The following is a 21,756-nucleotide window of genomic DNA, read 5'->3' on the forward strand; positions in this document are numbered from 1 at the left end:
CAGCCGGAACTCAGAGAGGCCCTCAGGGCGTGTCAGGCAACTCGTGGTACTTCAGGGCCTGCAGCCCTGAGTTCCCACCGGGCCTCTGTGAGCTCCCTGAATTTCAGTCATTTAATCTCTGAGCATCTCAAATTCCTCCTCTGGAGAAAAGAGAACCGAAATTATACCTTGCTCTCAGGGTTATCATGAGAAATTAGTGTATGTGAAAGCCTTTTACAACCTAGAGCCTTAATCATGAATAGGTGAACGGGGAGGGGCTATCTCCTACCTGTTCATCAAGGATGCTCCCTGGAGTCCCTGGGGAGTCAGGATCTCCGGAAGAGCACGTGGAGCACCCACTGCACTGTGCGCATGCGCCCAGCTCGAACCAGCCCCTCCCCGTGGTCCCCAAGGAGCCTCGGACACACAGCTTCCACAATTTTATTGTGTCTGGGGGCATCAGCCAAGCCTCAAGGCTTTTCGTAGCCCGTGGGCAGAGGGTTGACCCGGGGATTGTGGAAAAAAGTGTGGTTGCCGTCTCCCCATGAGAAGGGCTGTGGAGAGAGAGGGAAGGGGAGCGAGATGTCAGTATGGGGGGTCCCCCATCCCCTGGCTCACCCGCCTGCTCGCGTCCGCAAGAGGTCGGTGTACCTTGGTGCGGATCCGGAGGTGATGGTAAGGGATGAATGCCGGGCGCTCGCGGTGGCCCGAGTGGAGCCAGGAGTTGAGGGTGCAGAGGGCCACGCTCGGGAGCGCCAGCCCGAAAGTCAGGAAGCGCCAGGTGCGGGCTGCAGCAGAGGGTGGGGGAGGAAGCCAGAGGTGAGAGAGAGATAGGAGGGTCGCCAGGACGCTGGAAGGCCCCAGGGGCAGGGGGTGAGGGGGAACCGAGGGACAAGGTCAGGAAGCCACAGGGTCAGGCCCCAGCTGCACTCACCTCCTGTCCCACCATGGTCTCCCTTGGCCGCACTGGCCAAGCCCCGACTCAAGGACTTCAGAGGCAAAGCCATGTCGATGGCAGAAGCTGGGGACAAGGGCACTGTCCTTTCCTTCTCCTTCAGTGAGGCCTCGGTTCCCCTCCCCTCTGTTCCTGCCAATCACCTGTTGAGTCCCTTGAATGGGTGGCTATTTTTAGGGGGTTTCTATATTTGAAATGAGGCCTGACTGGCAAGAGGTCTTTCTCTCCAGGCAGCTTGCTTTACTGTGCCTCTTATTTTGGTAAAGGGACATTTAAAGTACAATACGCCTTTCTTTTTATAGTTGGAGGGAATTATTTTGCTCAATACTCTAGACCCAGTGATTGGCACAGAGTAGGCCTTTAATAAATATTTGTAGAATGAATAAAGTGTCCTTTTGAATCTCAGGTTTTTTTCAGGTGTATACTGTATAATAATTTGTACCTTAAATGATCTCAGTGAAGTTTAAGTAAAGTAACAGAGGAAGTTTTAGTAACTTGTTGAACAGTTAAATGTTATATATAGTATTGCTAAATTATTCTGGGGCCCTCACTGAACTATAATGGAATTCTTCCTACAGTCGCTTTTTCCCAGTTGGACTTTGGAATTGCTACTGAGAAGACGGGGACCCTGTTACAGTTACTTGATTTCTTTGTCCACACTCAGTCCAACTCTTAAACCCCCTCCCTACTCAAGATTATGGCTCTTGGTAAAAACAAAAATGAAGAGTATTTTTACCCGAAAAGGTCCTAGGTGCCTCTCTCTCCCCTCAGAGTTTTGCTGGTCATCACCAAACAATTCCCTGGGGATCCCCATCCCTTAGTCTCACCCTGGAAGATCCCACTAAGAGCTTTTCTGTCTGGTGCTGGGCCAGTGGCCCAAGGGCTGCTAGCGTCCTCTGCTGTTGTCGCCCTCTTGTGGCGCACATGCTCAAGTACACCTATTGCAGAAACTGATGAGACCATCCTGGCAATTTGTGATAATCTCATTACTACAGATGCTGGGCTTCCTGGATGGCCCAATGAGTAAAGAACTTGCCTGCAGTGCAGAAGACACAGGAGACGTGGGTTTGATCCCTGGGTTGGGAATATCTCCTGGAGGAGAAAATGGCAATCCACTCCAGTATTCTTGCCTGAAAAATTCCATGGACAGTGGAGCCTAGTGGGCAACAGTCCAAAGCGTCACTAAGAGTCAGATACGACTGAGCAACTAAACACAGATGTGTGGGGAAAAGGCACTGGGCCCAAATAAGAAGCACTTTTTAGTTGCTTTTCTATGTTATTGCTATAGAAATAACCACGATCTCATTGACTGGCAGGCAAAGTGACTGGGAAGATTTAATTAGTTGTGGTCACTTCCTTGGTCACTTTGGTTAACTTTCCAAGTGTGTCCACATTGGAAAGAAAACAAGGATAGAAGAATCTGAGTTTGGGGACTTCCCTGGTGGTCCAGTGGCTAAGATTGTGAGCTCTCAATGCAGGGGGCTTGAGTTTGAGCCCTGATTGGGGAGCTAGATTCCACATGCCACAGCTGAGAATTCATATGCCACAGCTAAACAGATCCTGCCTGCCGCAACTAAGACCCAGTGCAGCCAATTAAAAAGAAAGAACCTGAGTCCTGGCATAAGTGATTCCTTGATTCAGTTAATATTTATTGAGTGCCTACTGTGTCACACACTAGGCCAGAGACTCTGGGGAAGTCAGACAAGTGACCTGATGTCGTGATGATTCCTAATGCCGCTGAAGCAGACACCACATTGAGTGTGATAGGAGAGTTTGGGAAAACTTTCAGTGGAGCTGGGGCTCATATAATTAGGACTTTAGGTGACAGAAAAGGGGGAAGGGCATTCTGGGAAGTCAGAAATAAAATAAGTACAAAAGCATGGAGGTGTGAAAGGCCAGTAAAGCTGCAGAGGTGGGGCAAAGCTAGGGTGAGGATCTATGATGTCCGTGCTGGAGCATCTGACTCTTGTGCAGGCCCACGCTGGGGGTGGGGCTTAGGCACAGATGCTTTGAAGCAGGGGAGTGACATCAGATTTGATGTTGGAGCCTGGGGTTTAAGGGAGCGCTGTCATTGGTGGATTATACAGATGATGAACCAGAACACAGGACTAGATGCAGGGAAGGCTGATGAGGAGTCTTTTGCAATAATCCAGGCAGGTGATGACAGCAATAGGCATGTAAGGTAGTAGTACTGGCAACAGCAAGGAAAGGATGGACTTGAGAAATCTTCCCTGAGTAGAACAAAAAGGATGGGGACTTCCCTGGTGGTCCAGTGGTCAAGAATCTGCCTTCCAATGCAGGGGACATGGGTTCGATCCCTGGTTGGAGAACTAAGATCCCACATGCTGTGGGGCAACTAAGCCTGCACCTCACAACTAGAGAAGCCCCTGAGCACTGCAACTAGGGAAAGCCCGAGCACTGCTCTGAAGACCCAGCACAGCCAAAAAAATAAATCAATAAAATAAAAAGGATGTGGTGCCTGAAGGCACTTGAGTTGGAGCTGCAGAGCTATGGGAGAAAGAAGAATCAAGGACTTGGGTAGTAAGCCTGGAAATGCGATGGGCAATGCTGTGAGGCATCTCTGTGCAGTCTGAATTCTCACTAGCTAACTGGACTTTTTTTATGCTAACAACACATTGTTAGGAAAACCAACAAATAATTTTTATAAAACACAAGGGAAGTCATTTAGCACTGATGTTGAGGCATCATTTAATATTATGCTTGTCCATACCAAGAAGATATGGTTTTCAGTAACTTACTTTTGCCTACCGCCTCTCTAAATCCTTTTGTAAACTGTGAAGTCTGAGGGACCAGAGAGAAGTTGTTCCTTTTCAATCTCAAAGTGGTCCAATGGCTAAGACTTCACGTTTCCCCATGCAGGGGGCAGGGGCTCGATGCAGAGTGAGAGATCTAGATCCCACATGCCACAATTAAGAGTTCGCGTGCTGCAAATAAGGATTACACATGCCACAGCTAAAAAAATAAAATATACCACACGTACCACAAGTGCAACAAAGATCAAAGATCCCACATCCTGCAACTAAGACTCGGCTCAGCCAAATAAATATGTATTTTTTTAAATAATAAAATAGTTAGCACTTACAGAGTACTTACTATGGACCAGGGGCTGTTCTGACAATTAACCGAGAGAGAGGCTTACCCACTTTACAGATGACTAAACTGAGGCACTGAAAGGTCTTAACCTTGCTCGTGGATCATTCATATGATAAATGGCAGAACCAGGACCCAAAGGTTCTGGCTCAAAGAGAGTTTCCTCCTAATTCCTCTGCTACAAATGCCTGTCTCATTAGGACAATTTTGAAATAGAAACTCCCTTTTGTCCATAATTCCACCAATTCTAACACTAATACCTTCACATTTTCTTCAGCACGTTTAGCACTAATTCCTTCAGCATGTTTATTCAGGCTTTGCCAACACACCTTCATATTTAGACTCTACAATCAGTTTAGCTACTGAACAAGAGAAAACTACCCCAAGCAAAAGATGAGTCTAAGTTTGCTTTCCAAAAAGAATATGTGCACTCCTTTTAATTTTAATTCTGTTGTACCAGGTCTTAGTAGCAGCCCCAGGAATCTTTAATCTTCCTTGCTGCATGCGGGATCTTTAGTTGTGGCCTGTGGGATCTAGTTTTCTGACCAGGGATCACACCTGAGTCCTCTGTATTGGGAGCACAAAATCTTCCCCACCAGGGAAGTCCTTGTGCACTCTTTTTTTTAACTCATGAACATTTTCTGGCTCATTCACATTCTTTTATCATGATATTTTAATGACTATATACAATTCTTTCATTTAAAAGACCACATTTTATTCATCCCTTTTATTATTGGAATATGTCACTACTATAGAAAATGCTGGAATGAGCATCTTCACACCATGCACAGAGCTTATTTTTTTAATCTCACATAGGAATCATCATCAGGAGCATAGCTGATGCCCCATGTAGGCAAGGGCCTTTGATCTTCATAAGGGAGAAGTTCTTATAAAAACATGAATGGCTGCAGTTCAATTTGCTCATGTCTGAGCCTGAGCCAAGCTTGATGACTCTAGCCTGTTCATGGTCTTGGGAGCCCTAGGTAAAGCTCAGCAGCGCTGGGAATGCTCCTGAGTCAGCAGGGACATAGCCAGTGTAGTCAGCTCTTCTGACAATTAAAAGTGTCACAGGTTTGCAAGAACTTTGATCTAGTTAGCCACCTTAATCCATTACTCTGTGACTATCACAGCTGTCTCCTCCTATTGGGTTGGCCAAAAGATCATCAGGATTTTTCCGTACCATCTTACAGAAAAACCTGATCGAACTTTTTGACGAACTCATTACATTCCCCATCTAGCCCAGGCTTTCCTTTCCCCTTGCTGGGATTAGTTTGTTTCCTACTTGGCCTTTCTCCCAATTGCCTTACATAAGGCTGTCAAATATATTTCTTATTACAGGGCAGAGCTTCCTTTTCGCACAGCCTGGGACACATACAAAATGTGAACAGTGATTTGTGAACCACATTGGGATAAAGGGTGGAGGCTGCTCCCAGCTGGAGGTGCCTGGCCCAGTGCTTCTGGCCATCCCAGGCCCCACCCATCTGCCCTAGGAGATAAAGCAGTGATCTCAACCCTGGCTGCACAATAGAATTACCCAGAAGTTTTGCAAAATTCTTTTGCGTACATTGCACCCGGGGATTACAATGACATACAGGTGGCTCAGACTGTAAAGAATCTGCCCACAGTGCAGGAGACCCATGTTCGATCCCTGGGTCAGGAAGATCCCATGGAGAAGGAAATGGTAACCCACTCCAGTATTATTGCCTGGGAAATCCCATGGACAGAGGAGGCTGACGGGAGACCATGGGGTCGCAAAGAACTGGACACAACTGAGCAACTAACACACACATAAGGTTGAGAACCTTTGAACTAAAGGAGTATCTGTTGGTCCTCACTGCAGTGCTTCCCTTCTGAGCCACGGGTCCAGGGTATTAAGAAACTAAGATCATGGTCCTGAACTCGGGTGCGCACAGCTCTCAGTAGCTGGATTCAATGCCACATGATGATAAAATTTAACTTCACCAAACCATCTAAGTCTAAATAGCTGTCTCCCGGCTGGGGGTACCCAGTGGCCTTGTGGAAAGTTGAGAGAGAGAGGGTCCTGACGGAAGGCGGGTGTTTAGGTCGGTGTGAGGGGTGTGGTGGGTGAAGGCAGTACTCGGCTGGAGACCTTAGGAACAGTAGCTCAGTTCAGTTCAGTTCAGTTGCTCAGTGGTGGCAGACTCTGTGACCCCATGAACCCCAGCACTCCAGGCCTCCCTGTCCATCACCAACTCCTGGAGTCCACCCAAACCCATGTCCATCGAGTCGATGATGCCATTCAACCATCTCATCCTCTGTCGTCCCCTTTTCCTCCTGCCCTCAATCTTTCCCAGCATTAGGGTCTTTTCCAATGAGTCAACTCTTCGCATGAGGTGGCCAAATTATTGGAGTTTCAGCCTCAACATCAGTCTTTCCAATGAACACCCAGGACTGATCTCCTTTAGGATGGACTGGTTGGATTTCCTTGCAGTCCAAGGGACTCTCAAGAGTCTTCTCCAACACCACACTTCAAAAGCATCAATTCTTCGGTGCTCAGCTTTCTTTACAGTCCAACTCTCACATCCATACATGACTACTGGAAAAACCATAGCCTTGACTAGACGGACCTTTGCTAGCAAAGTAACGTCTCTGCTTTTTAATATGCTGTCTAGGTTGGTCATAATTTTCCTTCCAAGGAGTAAGCGTCTTTTAATTTCATGGCTGCAATCACCATCTGCAGTGATTTTGGAGCCCAAAAAAATAAAGTCAGCCACTGTTTCCCCATCTATCTGTCATTAAGTGATGGGACCAGATGCCATGATCTTCGTTTTCTGAATGTTGAGCTTTAAGCCAACTTTTTCACTCTCCTCTTTCACTTTCATCAAGAGGCTCTTTAGTTCTTCTTCACTTTCTGCCATAAGGGTGGTGTCATCTGCATATCTGAGGTTATTGATATTTCTCCCGGCACTCTTGACTCCAGCTTGTGCTTCCTCCAGCCCAGCGTTTCTCATGATGTATTCTGCATATGAGTTAAATAAGCAGGGTAACAATATACAGCCTTGACGTACTCCTTTTCCTAGTTGGAACCAGTCTGTTGTTCCATGTCCAGTTCTAACTGTTGCTTCCTGACCAAGAGGCAGGTCAGGTGGTCTGGTATTCCCATCTCTTTCAGAATTTTCCACAGTTTATTGTGATCCACACAGTCAAAGGTTTTGGCATAGTCAATAAAGCAGAAATAGATGTTTTTCTGGAACCCTCTTGCTTTTTCGATGATCCATGGGATGTTGGCAACTCGATCTCTGGTTCCTCTGCCTTTTCTAAAACCAGCTTGAACATCTGGAACGGTAGAAAGATGCCCGGATTATAAAGTGGGTGGAGCTGGAGTTGCTTAAGGGACTACTGGGAGATGAGCTAATGGAATAACTAGACTCCCGGAAGAGAATGGAGGGTGGGAAGCTGAAAAGGGCCATGGAGGTGTTCGTCCCGCCCCTGATAATACCCATGTGCTGTCGGGGCTCAAGGCGCGCCTCATCAATGGGGCTCGGCGGAGGCGAGTGTTCAGAATCGCCCCCCTGCTCCGGGAAAAGGCGGCTGCCCGGGCGGCTGATCGTCGCCAGCTCTTATCTACGGAGACCCCGCACCCACGTGTCTCTTGCATGACACCCGAGGGTGCAATAAGCTAAGGTTGTTCGTCCCCAGCTCAAGGAAAGCCACCCGCTGCGTGGCAAGGGGCCCTACTCCACATGGCAGAACCCAGAGGGAACCGCCGCCAACTCTCCAGGGCCGGCAGCCTCCGCCGGGCCTGCTGGGAAATGTAGTCCGCAAGGTGACCTGGGAAAAGGAGGTGCGTTGACCCCCTAGCCCCAAAGACCCCGAGACCCGGATGCGGAAGGTCCCGGGCATCCTTACTCAGTCTCCGGCAGGGGGCGCTCCAGCCACGGCCGCCCTGCTTGCTTAGCACCTCCCCACAAATCGCCCACCTGTCCCACAACCTTCCCAAGATGGGCTGAAACGGTCAGAGCAATGAACGCACCACAGAGAACCGCGGAGAAACGGCATCCCAGTCCCTAATTAGAATGTGAGAGGAAACGGCTAGGAGCGGTCTTCCCTCAAGCGAGAGATTTTTAGATGTCACCGCACCACGTTAAGCCATATCACCTTGGCCGGGGCTCGCTCCCCTGGGCGTCCCAGTCACACGCTTTTGTTTCATTTGCTATACAGTCTATTACTGGGATCACTGGTGTAATAAGGTCCGTTCATTAGATGATAGTACTAGAGCATCGATAATTTCCTGACTTTGATAATGTCCTTGTTTTTAGAAAATACACATTATTTAGGAATATAGAGCGATGTTAGCATTTTGAACTGGGAGGAAATAAGAGAAAGGGCCAGGGTATCCTGAATCCTACGGAAGAGAATCGGCAAATCACCCGGGCAGTGATCAGCCCTTCCTAAAGTTGATCTGCCCCTGTCTCATGTGGGATGCAGGGACTCAGCAGACATAGAGTTTCTGTTCTCCCGCAATGTGACTAGCGAAGGGAGGGAGGGAGGAGTTGTGGCTTGGGGCTGCGGTGCTGTTCCCATCCCCAGTGCACATCCAAAGCACTTGCCAGCCACTGTTGAGCTTCTAGGTGGGCGGGACTCCAGCTGCCAGCCTATGGCACACCCAATACACAGCACCAGCCTCTGTATCGCCCACCAGGCTCAGACGTGGAACCTGGATCCCAGGAGTGGATGAGATCAGAGACAGAACTGGATGGAGTCCGAGCTCATGTCCAGAACTAAGCAGAAGCAGAGCCAGTCCAGGGGAAATGGTATTACTGACTCCCCCTCCCTCTGAGCCCACTGGGTGTCTCCACACTTTCTTGCTTCCCCAAAGAGCCCTTCCAGGGATGTCTGCCAGGGGTGATTTCCCCCACGAGGCTCACAGGGTCCCATACTCACCCTCTGACCAAGGCACATGGGTTTGCCTTGCCTTGCTGAATCTGTAAGCTCTGTCCCTATTCCCTCGCAGATATGGAAAGGAGTTTCAATATTGGAGGGTGATATCTCAGATACGGAGACAGAGGATTCAGGGGAGAAGGGAAGAGGAGAAAAAATGATTGGGGGAGGGGGCAGGAACGGGTGACGAAAAAGAGAAACTGCCTCCACTGCATGAAGAGTCTTGGTCACCCATGAAAGTGTAGGGTGGGGATGGTCACCCCCAAACGCCTTTCTGTAGCAGTTAGGCAAGTAATACAAATGAAACACACTGATTCAGGGATACAGCATGGAGCAGTGTGGACTGTCCATGTCCCAGGCAGACATTACTCGGCCCTGTCAAGAGCTGTTGCTGGAGAGAACCAGTGTTGCTGAATTTTCTGATCCTCTCCCCTTTCCCCAAACCCCAATCCAGAAATTTAAATCGGGAGATTTCACATCACAATCTAGAAATGTTGGCTCATGGGGATTCCCTGGAGGTCCAATGATTAGGACTATCTCCTTTCCCTGCTGAGGGCATGGGTTCGATCCCTGGTCAGGGAACTAAGATCCCTCAAGCTGCACAAGTGCACACATGTGTGTACACACACACACACACACACACACACACACACACACACACACACAAAGTTGGCTCAACAGTTTACACACACACACACCGTGAAGGCCAAAACTAACGTGTTTACCGTCTCTGCCCTGAACACTGGTCACCTGCCTGGGCGGTGACACTGCCTCCCTCCCAGCTCAGGGCACAGTAAATGCTGAATAAACCCCAGTTCCTGTTTCCAAGGTCCGGTCTGCCTCCCTGCTCCAGGAAGAACCTGTTTCTACAACTGAGAGGATGGAGCGCAGGGCTACTTACATTAAGGTGAGAACCAGCTTCAGTTGATGGAAAGAGATTTTGCGAACAGATCCCCCTCCCATGCCCATCTCCACCATGAACCTCACGACCATCTGCACCTACAATTTTGCAGAGAACAGAATCCAGCTTTGAGGAAGCTGAGGCCCCAAGGCCACGAGTAAGAGTATAAACAGGAGCTGATCATAACATCCATTTATTGAGTGCTTACTACGGATGTGCCCAGCTCAGGCCTCCCGCTCAAACCCTGGTTTGTGCTCTTTGAAATGGTGTCAACAACGGGGAACATTCCAGAACCCTTCCCTTCATCACAGACCCAGATTGAGGAGACAAGTGGCATCCATTAGATGCACCTTCACGAAGCCTCTTAAGACTTGCTGCAAGTGATGCCCTTTCTCCAGCGCCGGAACTGGGTTCGGGTCCATCTCCTTCATGACACCATGCTACCCCAGGACTGGGGCTATCTCACTCATTTCTGTAACCTTCAGGAGGAGGCAAAAAGTGCACTGGTGCGATGCCTGCAGACTGACACCCCCAGTGACAGGGTTGGCAAGCAGAGTTGGCAGACGAGTTTTGCTGAGTTACTTCCTCCACCCAGGTGTTTCAAGTCAGTGATCCCATGGGAGCTTACTACCATCCTGGGAGGCAACATCACCCTCAGTTTTACAGATGAAGAAACTGAAGCTCATAAGAGGCAGACCTGTCCAAGGTCATGCAGTTAGGAAGAGATACTCTGTGCTAGAAGCTCACATCCCTTCCCTTCGGCCCTTATTCTCTGCGGTGCAGTTCTAGATGCACCGAGCTGCTAAGAGGCAAGATTTTGGGACAAGGCACCAGAGGTGTGGGTCTCATGATTCCTTGGGGCAGGCACCAGGCCTCCCCCAACCTCAAAAGGGCTACGTTCCGTGCCCCTCCCAGGAACAGAGCCGGCTACAGGGAGGACAGCAGAGCCTCACAGCTTAGCCTCTGCTCTGGGCGAACATTGTGCTGTGCTTCGAGAAGCCTCCCTCTGGCTCCCATAGACTGTTTTACCAACAGAAACACGTTTGTTTACATAGGCAGCCCACCCCAATGGTCAAACTACAGTGCTATGTCCAGTCCCCAGTGTCTGGGCACACTAGATTGTCACCATTTTCTCCTCTTTGAGGGATCAGAGAAAAAACCTGGGAAACCTTCGAGGAAAGAGGCTAAAGGAAAGGAAGGGGCAGATGACCAACGTCTGGTCTTTTGCCCCTGCCTAGAAATGCCACCAGCCTTCCTGGTCTGTTGCTTTGGTCCTGGGCCCCACCAGTTTCACTTTGTAGACAGTTGTCTTTCAAAGAGATCATACACCCCTGAGCTCACCTAATGGTCCCCAAGTTCAACCTCTCTGAGCCCTGTGCTAGGACACACCCTTCCTTATGGTCCCCTCTTGGAGGTGAGGCCCTCCCCGACCTCCTTCTTCTCCACTGTCTTCCTCATGGGGGTTTGCCTGGCATCTGGCCCCATTCTCCTGGGCGGAGGGGGCCACAGCTCCTGCGTAATTTGCCCCCTCACTCCCTGGACCTGTGAAGGGATCTGATCAGCAGCTGCCAAAGGTGCTTTGCATCTTAAAGCAACCTGGCCAGTTCAGCCCATCCCCAAACTCTCCCTCCAGCCGGAGTCCCATCTCCAGGGCCTCAGAGAACATGCCCAACTTTTCTGTCCCAATTCCTCCAGCCTGGGCTTCCCTGATTCAGCCCACAAATCAGCAGCCCCGGAGGAGCAGAAGAGGCCTGCTGAGAAATTCTGGTCCCCTCAGTCTCCTGAAGGACTGCATCAAAGTCAGAGCTGCAGTTTGGGCTGCAACTTAAGCCAGGGATGTTGGCAGGGGCTGCCACCCTGGTGCGTCCGCTGGTGCTGGCCCAGATAGGGAGCTGGGGGCAAAGGCCTTGTCACTCTGCCGGCAGACGGAGGGCTTCTCTCCGCGGTGCGCCACCCGGTGGATGAGCAGGGGAGAGCTCTGGCGGAAGCTCCTGTCACACTGGCTCAAAGCCTAAGGTTTCTGGCCCGTGGGAGTGTTGGTGCGGCAGCAGATTTGAACTGTCTACAAAACTCTTGCTGCAGCTGAGTTTGGTGCACTTATTTCTTGCCTGTGTGTGAGCACTGTGTTTAAAAAGCTTGGAGCTGTGGAAGAAGGTTTTGCCACATTCTGGGCCGGCGTGGGGTCGTTCGCCCATGTGGACTTGCTGGTGCTTGGTGAACTGGGTGAGCTCCTTAAAGCCACGGCCACACTCAGGACACCTGAAGGGTCACTCTCCACTGTGGGTGAGTTGGTGCCTTAGGCAGCCGGAGCTGTGGGTGAAGTTCTTGCTCCTCCTCCGCGTGCGATCGCTGGTGCTTGAGCAGATAAGAGCTGCACCCAAAGCGGTCACCACACCAGATACAGAGGTAGGGCTTCTCACCGGTGTGGCAGCGCTGGTGCTGCGCCAGGTTGGAGCTGAGGCTGAAGCGCTTGCCGCAGTCCCCCGCAGCTGTATGGCTTCACCCCCGTGCGCGTGCGCTGGTGCTGGATCAGGTTGAAGCTAACACAGAAGTCTTGCCACATTCGGCACAAGTATCAGGCTTCTCGCCCATGTGCCCCCGCCGGTGTCCGAGCTGCGGCCAATAATAGGCTCCTCGCACTCCAGACACTTATGAGGCCGGAGGCCTGAGTGAGAGCGACGGTGTCGCATGAGGTTAGAGCTCAGGCTGAAGCAACGGTCACACTGGGGACAGAGGGACGGTTTCTCGCCGGTGTGTACCCCGTGCTGTTTAGCCAGATCTGACCACCGTCGGAAGCTTTTGCTACACTGGGGACAGCAGTAGGGTTTATCACCGCCGCTGCTTTGGTGATGATTGAGATCGGGGAGGTAGGCTGCAGTCAATCCACACTGCTGGCACTCGAAGGCTCCAGGGACCGCAGGAGAGTTGGTCTTGGCAGGAGTTTCTCTCTCCCCAGGGCCAGAGACTGACCTACGTAGGTACCGCAGGCCCAGCATCATTTCCCAGGCGGCCGGCTGCCCCGGCGACACCAAGGGCCGCTTGTGTGAAACAACTCCGCAAACAAAGGAGGACCTTGGGATTTCCTGGGATCCAGACAACCGGTTCCCCCGCTGCTCGGCGCCGTCGGAGTCCTCCCTTGCAGTTTCTGGAGCCCGCGACTCCACAGCCGGAAGAGCGTCCCGTTTCCTAGATACCAACCACTCAACTCACAAGCACAACCAGAGCTGAAGACTCTCGGGACCCAGGAATCCAGCACCGGAAACGGAAATGTCCACTAGCTCGTGCCATTCTAGGAAGTGGCAGCGAACGGTCTCTGTGGGTTTAACCCTCTCGTTCACCTGGCGGAGCAAGTGCTCCCATCTGCAGCCGCTATCAGGAACTTGACACTTTACTCTTGGCTGGAGGTTCTGAGCCCATCGGCGCAAACTTCAGTGCCCCGGCCACCGCTGGGGGGCGGCAAAACGAGCTGTCGTTGCCAAGGACACGCTGGGGGCGGAGTAGACACGTCACCTGGAGTAGCACCTTACTGAGACGCCAAGGTCGGAGGTACTGGTCCACCTGAGGCCCTTTAGAGTTTCCCATCCATCCTAAGCTAGGCGTGTTAAACTTGGCGCAGACTACATATCCCAGCATGCACCGCAGGCGCCTCTAGGGCACTCACAACGATCAGATAGGTAACCACTACTCTCAACATTTTTTCTGCGACTGTGCAAGTCAGAGCACCAGGATCGAGAACTACAACTTCCGACCTGCAGAACAGCTGCGGCGCTATTTAAAAAGCGTCAGAGAGGCGGTGCCTGGCCACGCCCCTCTTTTCCAGTTCCGCTCCCTTGGACGAGCTGCGAGGAGAGGGGCGGAGCCTTAGGCCTGAGCCAAGATGGCGGCTGCGAAGTCAACCCCCACGGACTCGCTCTCGTTCTGCCTCGCGCAGCTCACGGCGGCGGCCGGGGAGGGTCTAGGTGGGCGAAAGGACACAGCTACCAGCGAGACACCCTTGGGCCGTGCGCTCTTAGCCCTCCGTACGCGCCACGTCAAGGCAGCCGGGGGAATAGAGCGCTTCCGGGCACGCGGCGGGCTCCGCCCCCTTCTCGCGCTGCTACGGCGAGCGGCTGCAGCGGGTCCCGCCCCGTCCCAGGCTGGCGCAGGCTCCGCCCCCTCGTCGGTCGAGTCAGCGGCTTCTTCTGGCCCCGCCCCTTCGCCGGGCTCCGCCCCCTCTGCTGCGTCACCAGCGACACCCTCGCCACCAGCGCGCCTGCGCAAGACGCTGGACTTGGCGCTCAGCATCCTGGCCAACTGCTGTACTGAAGGGGCGTGCCGGGCTGAAGTGCGCAGACTCGGAGGCATTCTCCCATTGGGTAAGTGCCCCGCCCTCACTTCCTAAAAGGTTTCCACCCATACCTCTGTCTGGGCCTGGGCGGAGTCTCGAGTTCTTTGTGCTGCAACCTGGAGGGTTGTGTTTTAGGACGGCGCAGCGCCCTCTGTTTTCTTGTCGTCGAGATATGTGACGTCACTTCTCTTTCTAGAAATTATATGCTAGCCCTGCTAGATCCGATAATTAAAGCTAATTACCTGGGTATTGATTAAGGATCACCTCTGTCGCATCTGGGCTAATGGAGGCCAAAAGGTTATTTGGTGACTTTGAAATGATTCTTAGTCTTCATTTATGTTCATAGTAGGCACTCAGTGCCTGCTATGTCTAGCCTTGTGCAGAGCTCTGAAATCCCATTTGATGAGCTAGACTTCAGGTGTAGTGCTTCAGAAAGTGGGCTCTGCAGTCAGCTAGACCCATCAGAGACTAGGATTGTAAAGTGGGGTAATAATAACTACCTGAAAAAATTGGAATAGGGAGAAAATAAAATACAAAGATGGAGCACAGATACTCAAAGTATCTGTGACTGGGTACTCCCAGTTATTGAAAACTAGCACGTTAAGAACAAATCCTGGAAATCCCTGGTGGTCTAATGGTTAGGACTTGGTGCTTTCACTGCTGGGATCCAGGTTCCATACCTGGTCAGGGAACCGCAAGCCTCCAGGCACAGCCAAAAAAACTAGAACAAATCCTAAGCCAGTGTTATAACTATAAATGGAATGTAACCTTGAAAATTTGGGATGAAAGTGAAAGTGGAGAGTGGAAAAGTTGGCTTAAAGCTCAACATTCAGAAAATGAAGATCATGGCATCTGGTCCCATCACTTCATGGGAAATAGATGGGGAAACAGTGGAAACAGTGTCAGACTTTATTTTTCTGGGCTCCAAAATCACTGCAGATGGTGACTGCAGCCATGAAATTAAAAGACGCTTACTCCTTGGAAGGAAAGTTATGACCAACCTAGATAGTATGTTGAAAAACAGAGACATTACTTTGCCAACAAAGGTCCGTCTAGTCAAGGCTATGGTTTTTCCTGTGGTCATGTATGGATGTGAGAGTTGGACTGTGAAGAAGGCTGAGCGCCGAAGAATTGATGCTTTTGAACTGGGGTGTTGGAGAAGACTCTTGAGAGTCCCTTGGACTGCAAGGAGATCCAACCAGTCCATTCTGAAGGAGATCAGCCCTGGGATTTCTTTGGAAGGAATGATGCTAAAGCTGAGACTCCAGTACTTTGGCCACCTCATGCGAAGAGTTGACTCATTGGAAAAGACTGTGATGCTGGGAAGGATTGGGGGCAGGAGGAGAAGGGGACGACAGAGGATGAGATGGTATCACTGACTCGATGGACATGAGTCTGGGTGAACTCCGGGAGTTGGTGATGGACAGGGAGGCCTGGCGTGCTGCAATTCATGGGGTTGCAAAGAGTCGGACACGACTGGGCGACTGATCTGATCTGATACTGAACTGAACTGATATTGTACATGTATAATTTATATAGTGTACATTTTTAACTTATACAATAGTGCTTCTTAGGTGGCTCAGTGGTAAAGAATCTGCCTGCCAATGGAGGAGATGTGTGTTCAATCCCTAGGCCCAGAAGATCCCCTGGAGGAGGAAATAGCAACCCACTCCAGTATTCTTGCCTGGAAAATCCCATGCACAGAGGAGCCTGGCAGGCTGCAGTCCCTGGGGTCACAAGGAGTCAGACATGACTGAGCAACAGAGCACACAACTTATATAATATTGTGCATTATCTACATTTTAGTTTTTCAAATGAGAACAAACCCAGAAGATAGCAAGCTTTTCTGTTTACCAGCTAACTTGGCGCCTTCTAGTGGCAACATTGTGAACACAGCGTTCTTCTTCATTGCCTGCCAGCTATAAACTTAGGCCTATTTTTATGAAATCTTTATTGTTTTGATAAAATAAAACATTATTTTCAGTTTTCATAAAATGTATCTGGACCATAATGTATTTGACAAGAGGCCTGGCACATTAAGTCCTCAATAAATATAAGTTTTGTTGTTAGTGTATAACCCCCATCATTCATTCACTGTTCTGTACTTTAAATATCTCCTGAATCCATCCCACTGCTTTGCCTTCTTCCATCACGTGCCCAGAGACTGTGCTGGGCTGTGCTGGTATCTGGGTCAACCCATCTTCTGCTCACTCTGCCTTACTGTTTTCCCCTGTAATCCATTCTCCTCATGACTGCCAGTCTAGATCATGGCCTGTCCATTCTTAGAACCCTGTATGGCTCCCAGTGCCCTCACATTCAAGTCCTCATCTCTTGACCTGATAAGGCCCTTTGTGAAGTCATAACATAGACACTAGATCTCACTTTTGGGCCTTTGCAAAGGGTGCTACCAAACCTAAAATGTCCCTTAACACTCCCATCCACCGTCCACCTAGCAAACACCTACCTATCGAACTTTCCAGATCCCGCAAGTTTTAGGCCTATTCTGGAGGCCTTCCCTGACTCTCTGAGGCCACATTCTTTTTTTTAAAATTTATTTATTTATTTTAATTGGAGGCTAATTACAATATTGTAGTGGTTTTTGCCATACATTGACATGAATCAGCCATGGATGTACATGGGTCCCCCATCCTGAACCCCCCCTCCTGCCTCCCTCCCCATCCCATCCCTCAGGGTCATCCCAGTGCACCGGCCCTGAGCGCCCTGTCCTGAGGCCACGTTCTTGAGGTGATTAACGAGAGAGACAAGAAGGAGTAGAACCCTCAAGAAGCCAAACTCTCTTGCAGTGACTATTCTTCAGTGTGTGAAGACAGACAGCATCCAGAACCGAACCGCCCGTGCTCTGGGGAACTTAGCCATGGAACCTGAGAGCTGTGGGGACATCCACTGTGCTGGTGAGTGGGCTTTGAGGGTGGAGCCAGCTAGGGCTTGGGAATTAAAGAAGGGATGGGTGGGCGGGGGTCTGTCCTCACTCGCCCTCCATCTCCTCCCCCACCCCCAGGTGCTGTTCCCCTGCTCGTGGAGAGCCTGACAGCCTGCCAGGACTCCCAGTGCCGCCAGAGTGTGGTCCGCGCCCTCCGCAACCTGGCGGACTCACCCCAGCACCGCCTGGCCCTGGCCCAGCAGGGAGCGGTGCGCCCACTGGCTGAACTTCTGGCTGCAGCACCAGATCCCGCGCTGACCTTGGCCTTGGTCCGTGCCCTCCTAGAGCTGAGTCGAGGCTGCTCCCGGGCCTGTGCTGAGCAGCTCAGTCTGGGTGGGGGACTCGGCCCACTGGTCGGCCTGGCCTCCCATCCCAAAAGAGCCGTGCGTGAGGCCACCATCTTGATCCTCGCCAACCTGTGCGCCCAGGGCCTGGTGCGGCCTGCCCTGGGCAATGCTGGGGGCGTGGAGGTGCTGTTGGGTGAACTCCGTCGGCGCCGGGGCCTCAACGGGGCAAGCCCAGCCTCCCAGCAGCCCCTGGTGCGGGCCGTGTGTCTGCTGTGCCGGGAGGCTATCAACCGGGCCCGGCTGCGAGATGCCGGGGGCTTGGAGCTGTTGATGGGCTTGCTGCGGGATCCCCGTGCCAGCGCCTGGCACCCTCGTGTGGTGGCTGCCCTCGTGGGCTTCCTATATGATACAGGGGCCCTGGGCCGGCTTCAGGCTCTGGGATTGGTACCTCTCCTGGCTGGGCAGCTGTGTGGTGAGGCTGGCGATGAGGAAGAAGAAGGAAGAGAAGCTGCCTCCTGGGACTTCCCTGAGGAGAGGACCCCAGAGCGGGCAGAGGCGGGAAGCTTCCGAAGCCTCCAGTGAGTTCCCACCTGATGCTGTGGGGTGGGGCCTCTTTACTACCCTCACTCACCCCGCCCCCACCTATTCTGTATTTGTAAGACTTTGATTCTGACCCCTAATACCTTGTTCTCACTGAACATGACTGCCTTCAAGACCCCAAATATACCTCTTCTCTCTTAGAGCCACCTTTTGTTTGACCTTGGCTCTCCGCAGGTGGCACAGTGGTAAACAATCCACCTGCCAATGCAAGAGACCTGGGTTCAATCCCTGGGTCAGGAAGATCCCCTGGAGGAGGGTATGGCCACCCACTCCACTATTCTCACCTGTAGAATCCCATGGACAGAGGAACCTGGCAGGCTATGGCCCATAGTGTCCCAAAGAGTCAGACACGACTGAAGGGACTTAGCATGCATGCGTGCATGCACGAGTGCTGGGCCTCTTTGCTTACTGTTCCCTGTGCCCAGGGCACTCCTCCTCTGAGATGCCGTGATTAGAACTTAGGTTAATGGGGACTTGATTTAAAACGTCAGCTCTTTCCTTACCACCCCCCTACCCTGTGTTTCTGTTCCCTTTTATTTTTTCTCCACACATATCACTTCACACCACGCTGAACAGAAACTCTAGAGGGTCATGATCTTTTTTTGCTTTTGCTTCTCTGTAGTACCTGAAACGCACTTAGCATACACTAGGCAATAGGCAGTCAGGAATTGCTGAACGGGGTTGGGGGGGGGGTGTTGGGATTCCCTTTTTCCCCTGTCCTCCTCAGGCTGCCTTCTCTTCTGGCCTCAGTCACTTCTTGGAGGACCGCTCTTTTGACCTGCTCCCTCCCCTCGGCCCCGGGTTCCAAATCCTTTGTCCCCCCTGCAGGTCCTGGCTGATCTCCGAGGGTTATGCTGCAGGCCCGGGAGACATCTCTCCCGACTGGTCCCCGGAGTGCTGTCCGCCTCCGCCAGAACCGGCCGATCTGACCAGCCCCACCTCGCTGCGGACGCCCCGCGCCCTGCGCCCGCCCGGCCGCAGCCCCACCGCCTCTGCCGCCGAGGAGCCCTGGGGCCGCGAGGGGCCGGCACTGCTGTTGCTGTCGCGCTTCTCCCAGGCTCCCGACCCCAGCGGGGCGCTGGTGACCGGCCCGGCCCTGTGCGGCCTGCTGGCCTACGTGACGGGCGCGCCGGGCCCGCCGAGCCCCCGCGCTCTGCGCATCCTGGCGCGGCTCACCTGCAACCCCGCCTGCCTCGAGGCCTTCGTGCGCAGCTACGGGGCGGCGCTACTGCGCGCCTGGCTGGTGCTCGGCGTTGCCCCCGACGACTGGCCGGCGCTGCGCACCCGGCAGGCCCGCCGCAGCCAGCACCAGCACCGGGAGTTGGGTGGGTCCTGCGCCCTTCTCACCCTTCCCCTCCCACTGCGCCTCCACTGCTCTCTCACCGCCATCCCTGGGAACAACAGCCACCAAGTGGTGGCCGGGAAGGACTCCCTTCTCCATTGCCCCCACACATAGTTCTTCAACCTCTGACTGTATCTTGGGGCCCAGGGACCCCAGCACCAGGCTTGGCCTGAACAGCTTAGAATCTGCCTCTCCTTCCCCAGTCTCTTCTCGTTTCCCCGTATTCCTAACTTCTGCACTCTCCTTGACTCCACTGGGCACACTGATGTGAACTGCGGCTCAGGCACCACGTCTTCCCAGGCTCATGTCCTCCGAAAGTCCCCTTCCAACCCTGCCAGGGACTGCCCAGTCTTCTGTGCCCTGTTTTGGCCCTCGAGGGCCCAGAGTCATTCCCTGACCATCCGGGGGTGGGGCTGTTCTGGCCCTTAACCTTCCAGTTCCTAGGGTTGGGTTGCCATCCCTCCAGGGCCTGCGGTCATCACCCTCTGCCTTGCCCTGAGGTCACCCCCTCCTTCCTCTCGGGGACCCAGGGGCCTCTCTTGCCCACCCCTACCCCCACCCCAGCTGCCAACCTGACCTGCTCCGCCCGCCCCTGCAGGTGAGATGCTGCTGCAGAACCTGACTGTGCAAGCTGAGTCGCCCTTCGGAGTGGGAGCCCTCACCCACCTGCTGCTCTCTGGGAGCCCGGAGGACCGTGTGGCCTGCGCCCTGACCCTGCCCTTCATCTGTCGGTGAGGGAGACATGGGTACCTCGCGGGGGCAGGGGGCGCAAGATTGCTGTTCTCCAGCGCTGCCCTTTTCCAGCTTCTGAAAGATTCTCTTTTCCCCTCAAAGGAAGCCCTCTCTGTGGCGCCGGCTACTTCTGGACCAGGGCGGCCTCCGGCTCCTCCTCTCGGCGCTTACCCGGCCCGCTCCGCACCCACTCTTTCTCTTTTTCGCCGCAGATTCCCTTTCCTGCCTCCAAGGCCTGGTGTCTCCCACGGGGAGCCCAGCCATCCTACCTGCAATCCCCTTGGACCTAGACCCACCCTCCCCTTGCCTCTATGAACCTCTGCTGGGCCCAGCCCCCATGCCAGCCCCCGACCTCCACTTCCTGCTGGACTCAGGCCTCCGGCTCCCTGCCCAGCGAGCCGCCTCAGCCACTGCCTCCCCTTTCTTCCGGGCCCTGCTGGCTGGCAGCTTTGCCGAAGCCCAAATGGACCTAGTGCCCCTCCGAGGCCTGTCGCCCAGCGCGGCCTGGCCCATCCTGCATCACCTGCATGGCTGCCGGGGCTGTGGGGCCGCCCTGGGGCCTGTACCTCCGCCAGGCCAGCCCCTGCTGGGCTCCGAAGCTGAGGAGGCTCTGGAGGCCGCTGGCCGTTTCCTGCTGCCAGGGCTGGAGGAGGAGCTGGAAGAAGCTGTGGGCCGCATCCACCTGGGACCCCAGGGTGGCCCAGAGTCAGTGGGGGAGGTGTTCCGCCTGGGCCGGCCGCGGCTGGCTGCCCACTGCGCACGCTGGACCCTTGGGCCGGGGCAGTGCCCCCGGAAGCGGGCCCTGGCTCTGGTGGGGCTTGTGGAAGCTGCTGGCGAGGAGGCTGGGCCCCTGACCGAGGCCTTACTGGCTGTGGTGATGGGGGTGGAGTCAGGGGGCAAGGGTCCCAGCCTAGACTGTTGATGTACCCTGGGGGGAGACCCAGGGATGAGTTAGCTAGGAGGAGGTCTCTCTCAATGGGAGGAGGCTGAGCAGAAGGAGTCACCGTTGATGGCCCATGAGAGGATGGACCTGGACCCCGGGGTGTCTGAAGACTCAGGAGTGAGAAGCCAAGGCCAGGGTCTGGGCATGGGGCCCTCGAGGTGGAGAACAGCCCAGGGCCCCAGGCACCTGGCCTGGCCCAGCTTTATGGATTTGGAATTAAAAGCTTTGGAGTCGGCTCCCCCTGTTGTGTGGTGTCTCTGCTTCCTTTCCTGTGGGAGTACCTGTACACCTTAACCCATCCAGCAGGGTTGTGTCCAGGTGTCTGTGTCTCAGTGGGCCTCCCTGGTGGCTCAGCGGTAAAGAACCTGCCTACTCATGCAGGAGACACAGGTTCAGTCCTGGGGTCTGGAAGATCCCCTGGAGAAGGAAATGAGAACCCACTCCAGTATTCTTGCCTGGGAAATCCCATGGACGGAGGATCCTGATGGGGCTTATAGAGAGTCGGACATGACTTAGCAATTCAACAACAACTGTGTCTCAGTACAGGCCACCCTTGGCGTGCAGGAGTTTAATAAGTAACAATGTGCAGGTTCCTGGAGCCCCTGGATATGCTGCAGTTGCCAGGCTGCTCCTGAGGATGTGGTTTTGGGCCCCAGGGGAAGCCTGCTTCCTGTTCAGGCTACTTCATTGTTTAGCCACCCACCCAGCTGGACACAGACCTGGATCGAGGCTGAGG

The 21,756-nt window shown here is 53.3% G+C and overlaps 2 protein-coding genes and 1 pseudogene across 2 annotated transcripts; 1 reads left to right on the forward strand and 2 right to left on the reverse strand.

Annotated features, from left to right (window-relative positions):
- Positions 1-404: 404 nt before the first annotated feature.
- Positions 405-1,068, reverse strand: LOC133238542 (cytochrome c oxidase subunit 6A2, mitochondrial). The gene is made up of 3 exons (XM_061401779.1): positions 914-1,068; positions 631-767; positions 405-533 (listed from the first exon to the last, which is right to left on the reverse strand). Exons 1-3 carry the CDS (start codon positions 984-986, stop codon positions 450-452), a joined length of 294 nt encoding a protein of 97 aa, XP_061257763.1. The 5' UTR covers positions 987-1,068; the 3' UTR covers positions 405-449.
- Positions 1,069-10,025: 8,957 nt separating this feature from the next.
- Positions 10,026-13,054, reverse strand: LOC133238540 (zinc finger protein 436-like; annotated as a pseudogene).
- Positions 13,049-21,256, forward strand: ARMC5 (armadillo repeat containing 5). Its single transcript, XM_061401766.1, has 6 exons — positions 13,049-14,203; positions 16,980-17,087; positions 17,195-17,981; positions 18,832-19,328; positions 19,944-20,076; positions 20,180-21,256. The coding sequence occupies exons 1-6, from the start codon at positions 13,726-13,728 to the stop codon at positions 20,997-20,999; spliced, it is 2,823 nt and encodes a 940-aa protein (XP_061257750.1). The 5' UTR covers positions 13,049-13,725; the 3' UTR covers positions 21,000-21,256.
- Positions 21,257-21,756: the final 500 nt, after the last annotated feature.

Source organism: Bos javanicus, chromosome 25 (genome assembly GCF_032452875.1).
Source record: "Bos javanicus breed banteng chromosome 25, ARS-OSU_banteng_1.0, whole genome shotgun sequence".
NCBI lineage: Eukaryota > Metazoa > Chordata > Mammalia > Artiodactyla > Bovidae > Bos > Bos javanicus.

Coding starts and splice junctions, on each gene's coding strand:
- ARMC5 (XM_061401766.1), top strand. CDS start 13,726: ATGGCGGCTGCGAAGTCAACCCCCACGGACTCGCTCTCGTTCTGCCTC. Junction 17,088..17,194: donor TGGGGACATCCACTGTGCTG/GTGAGTGGGCTT, acceptor CCCCACCCCCAG/GTGCTGTTCCCCTGCTCGTG. Junction 17,982..18,831: donor GGAAGCTTCCGAAGCCTCCA/GTGAGTTCCCAC, acceptor TCCCCCCTGCAG/GTCCTGGCTGATCTCCGAGG.
- LOC133238542 (XM_061401779.1), bottom strand. CDS start 986: ATGGCTTTGCCTCTGAAGTCCTTGAGTCGGGGCTTGGCCAGTGCGGCC. Junction 768..913: donor AGACCATGGTGGGACAGGAG/GTGAGTGCAGCT, acceptor CCTCTGCTGCAG/CCCGCACCTGGCGCTTCCTG. Junction 534..630: donor ACCTCCGGATCCGCACCAAG/GTACACCGACCT, acceptor CTCTCTCCACAG/CCCTTCTCATGGGGAGACGG.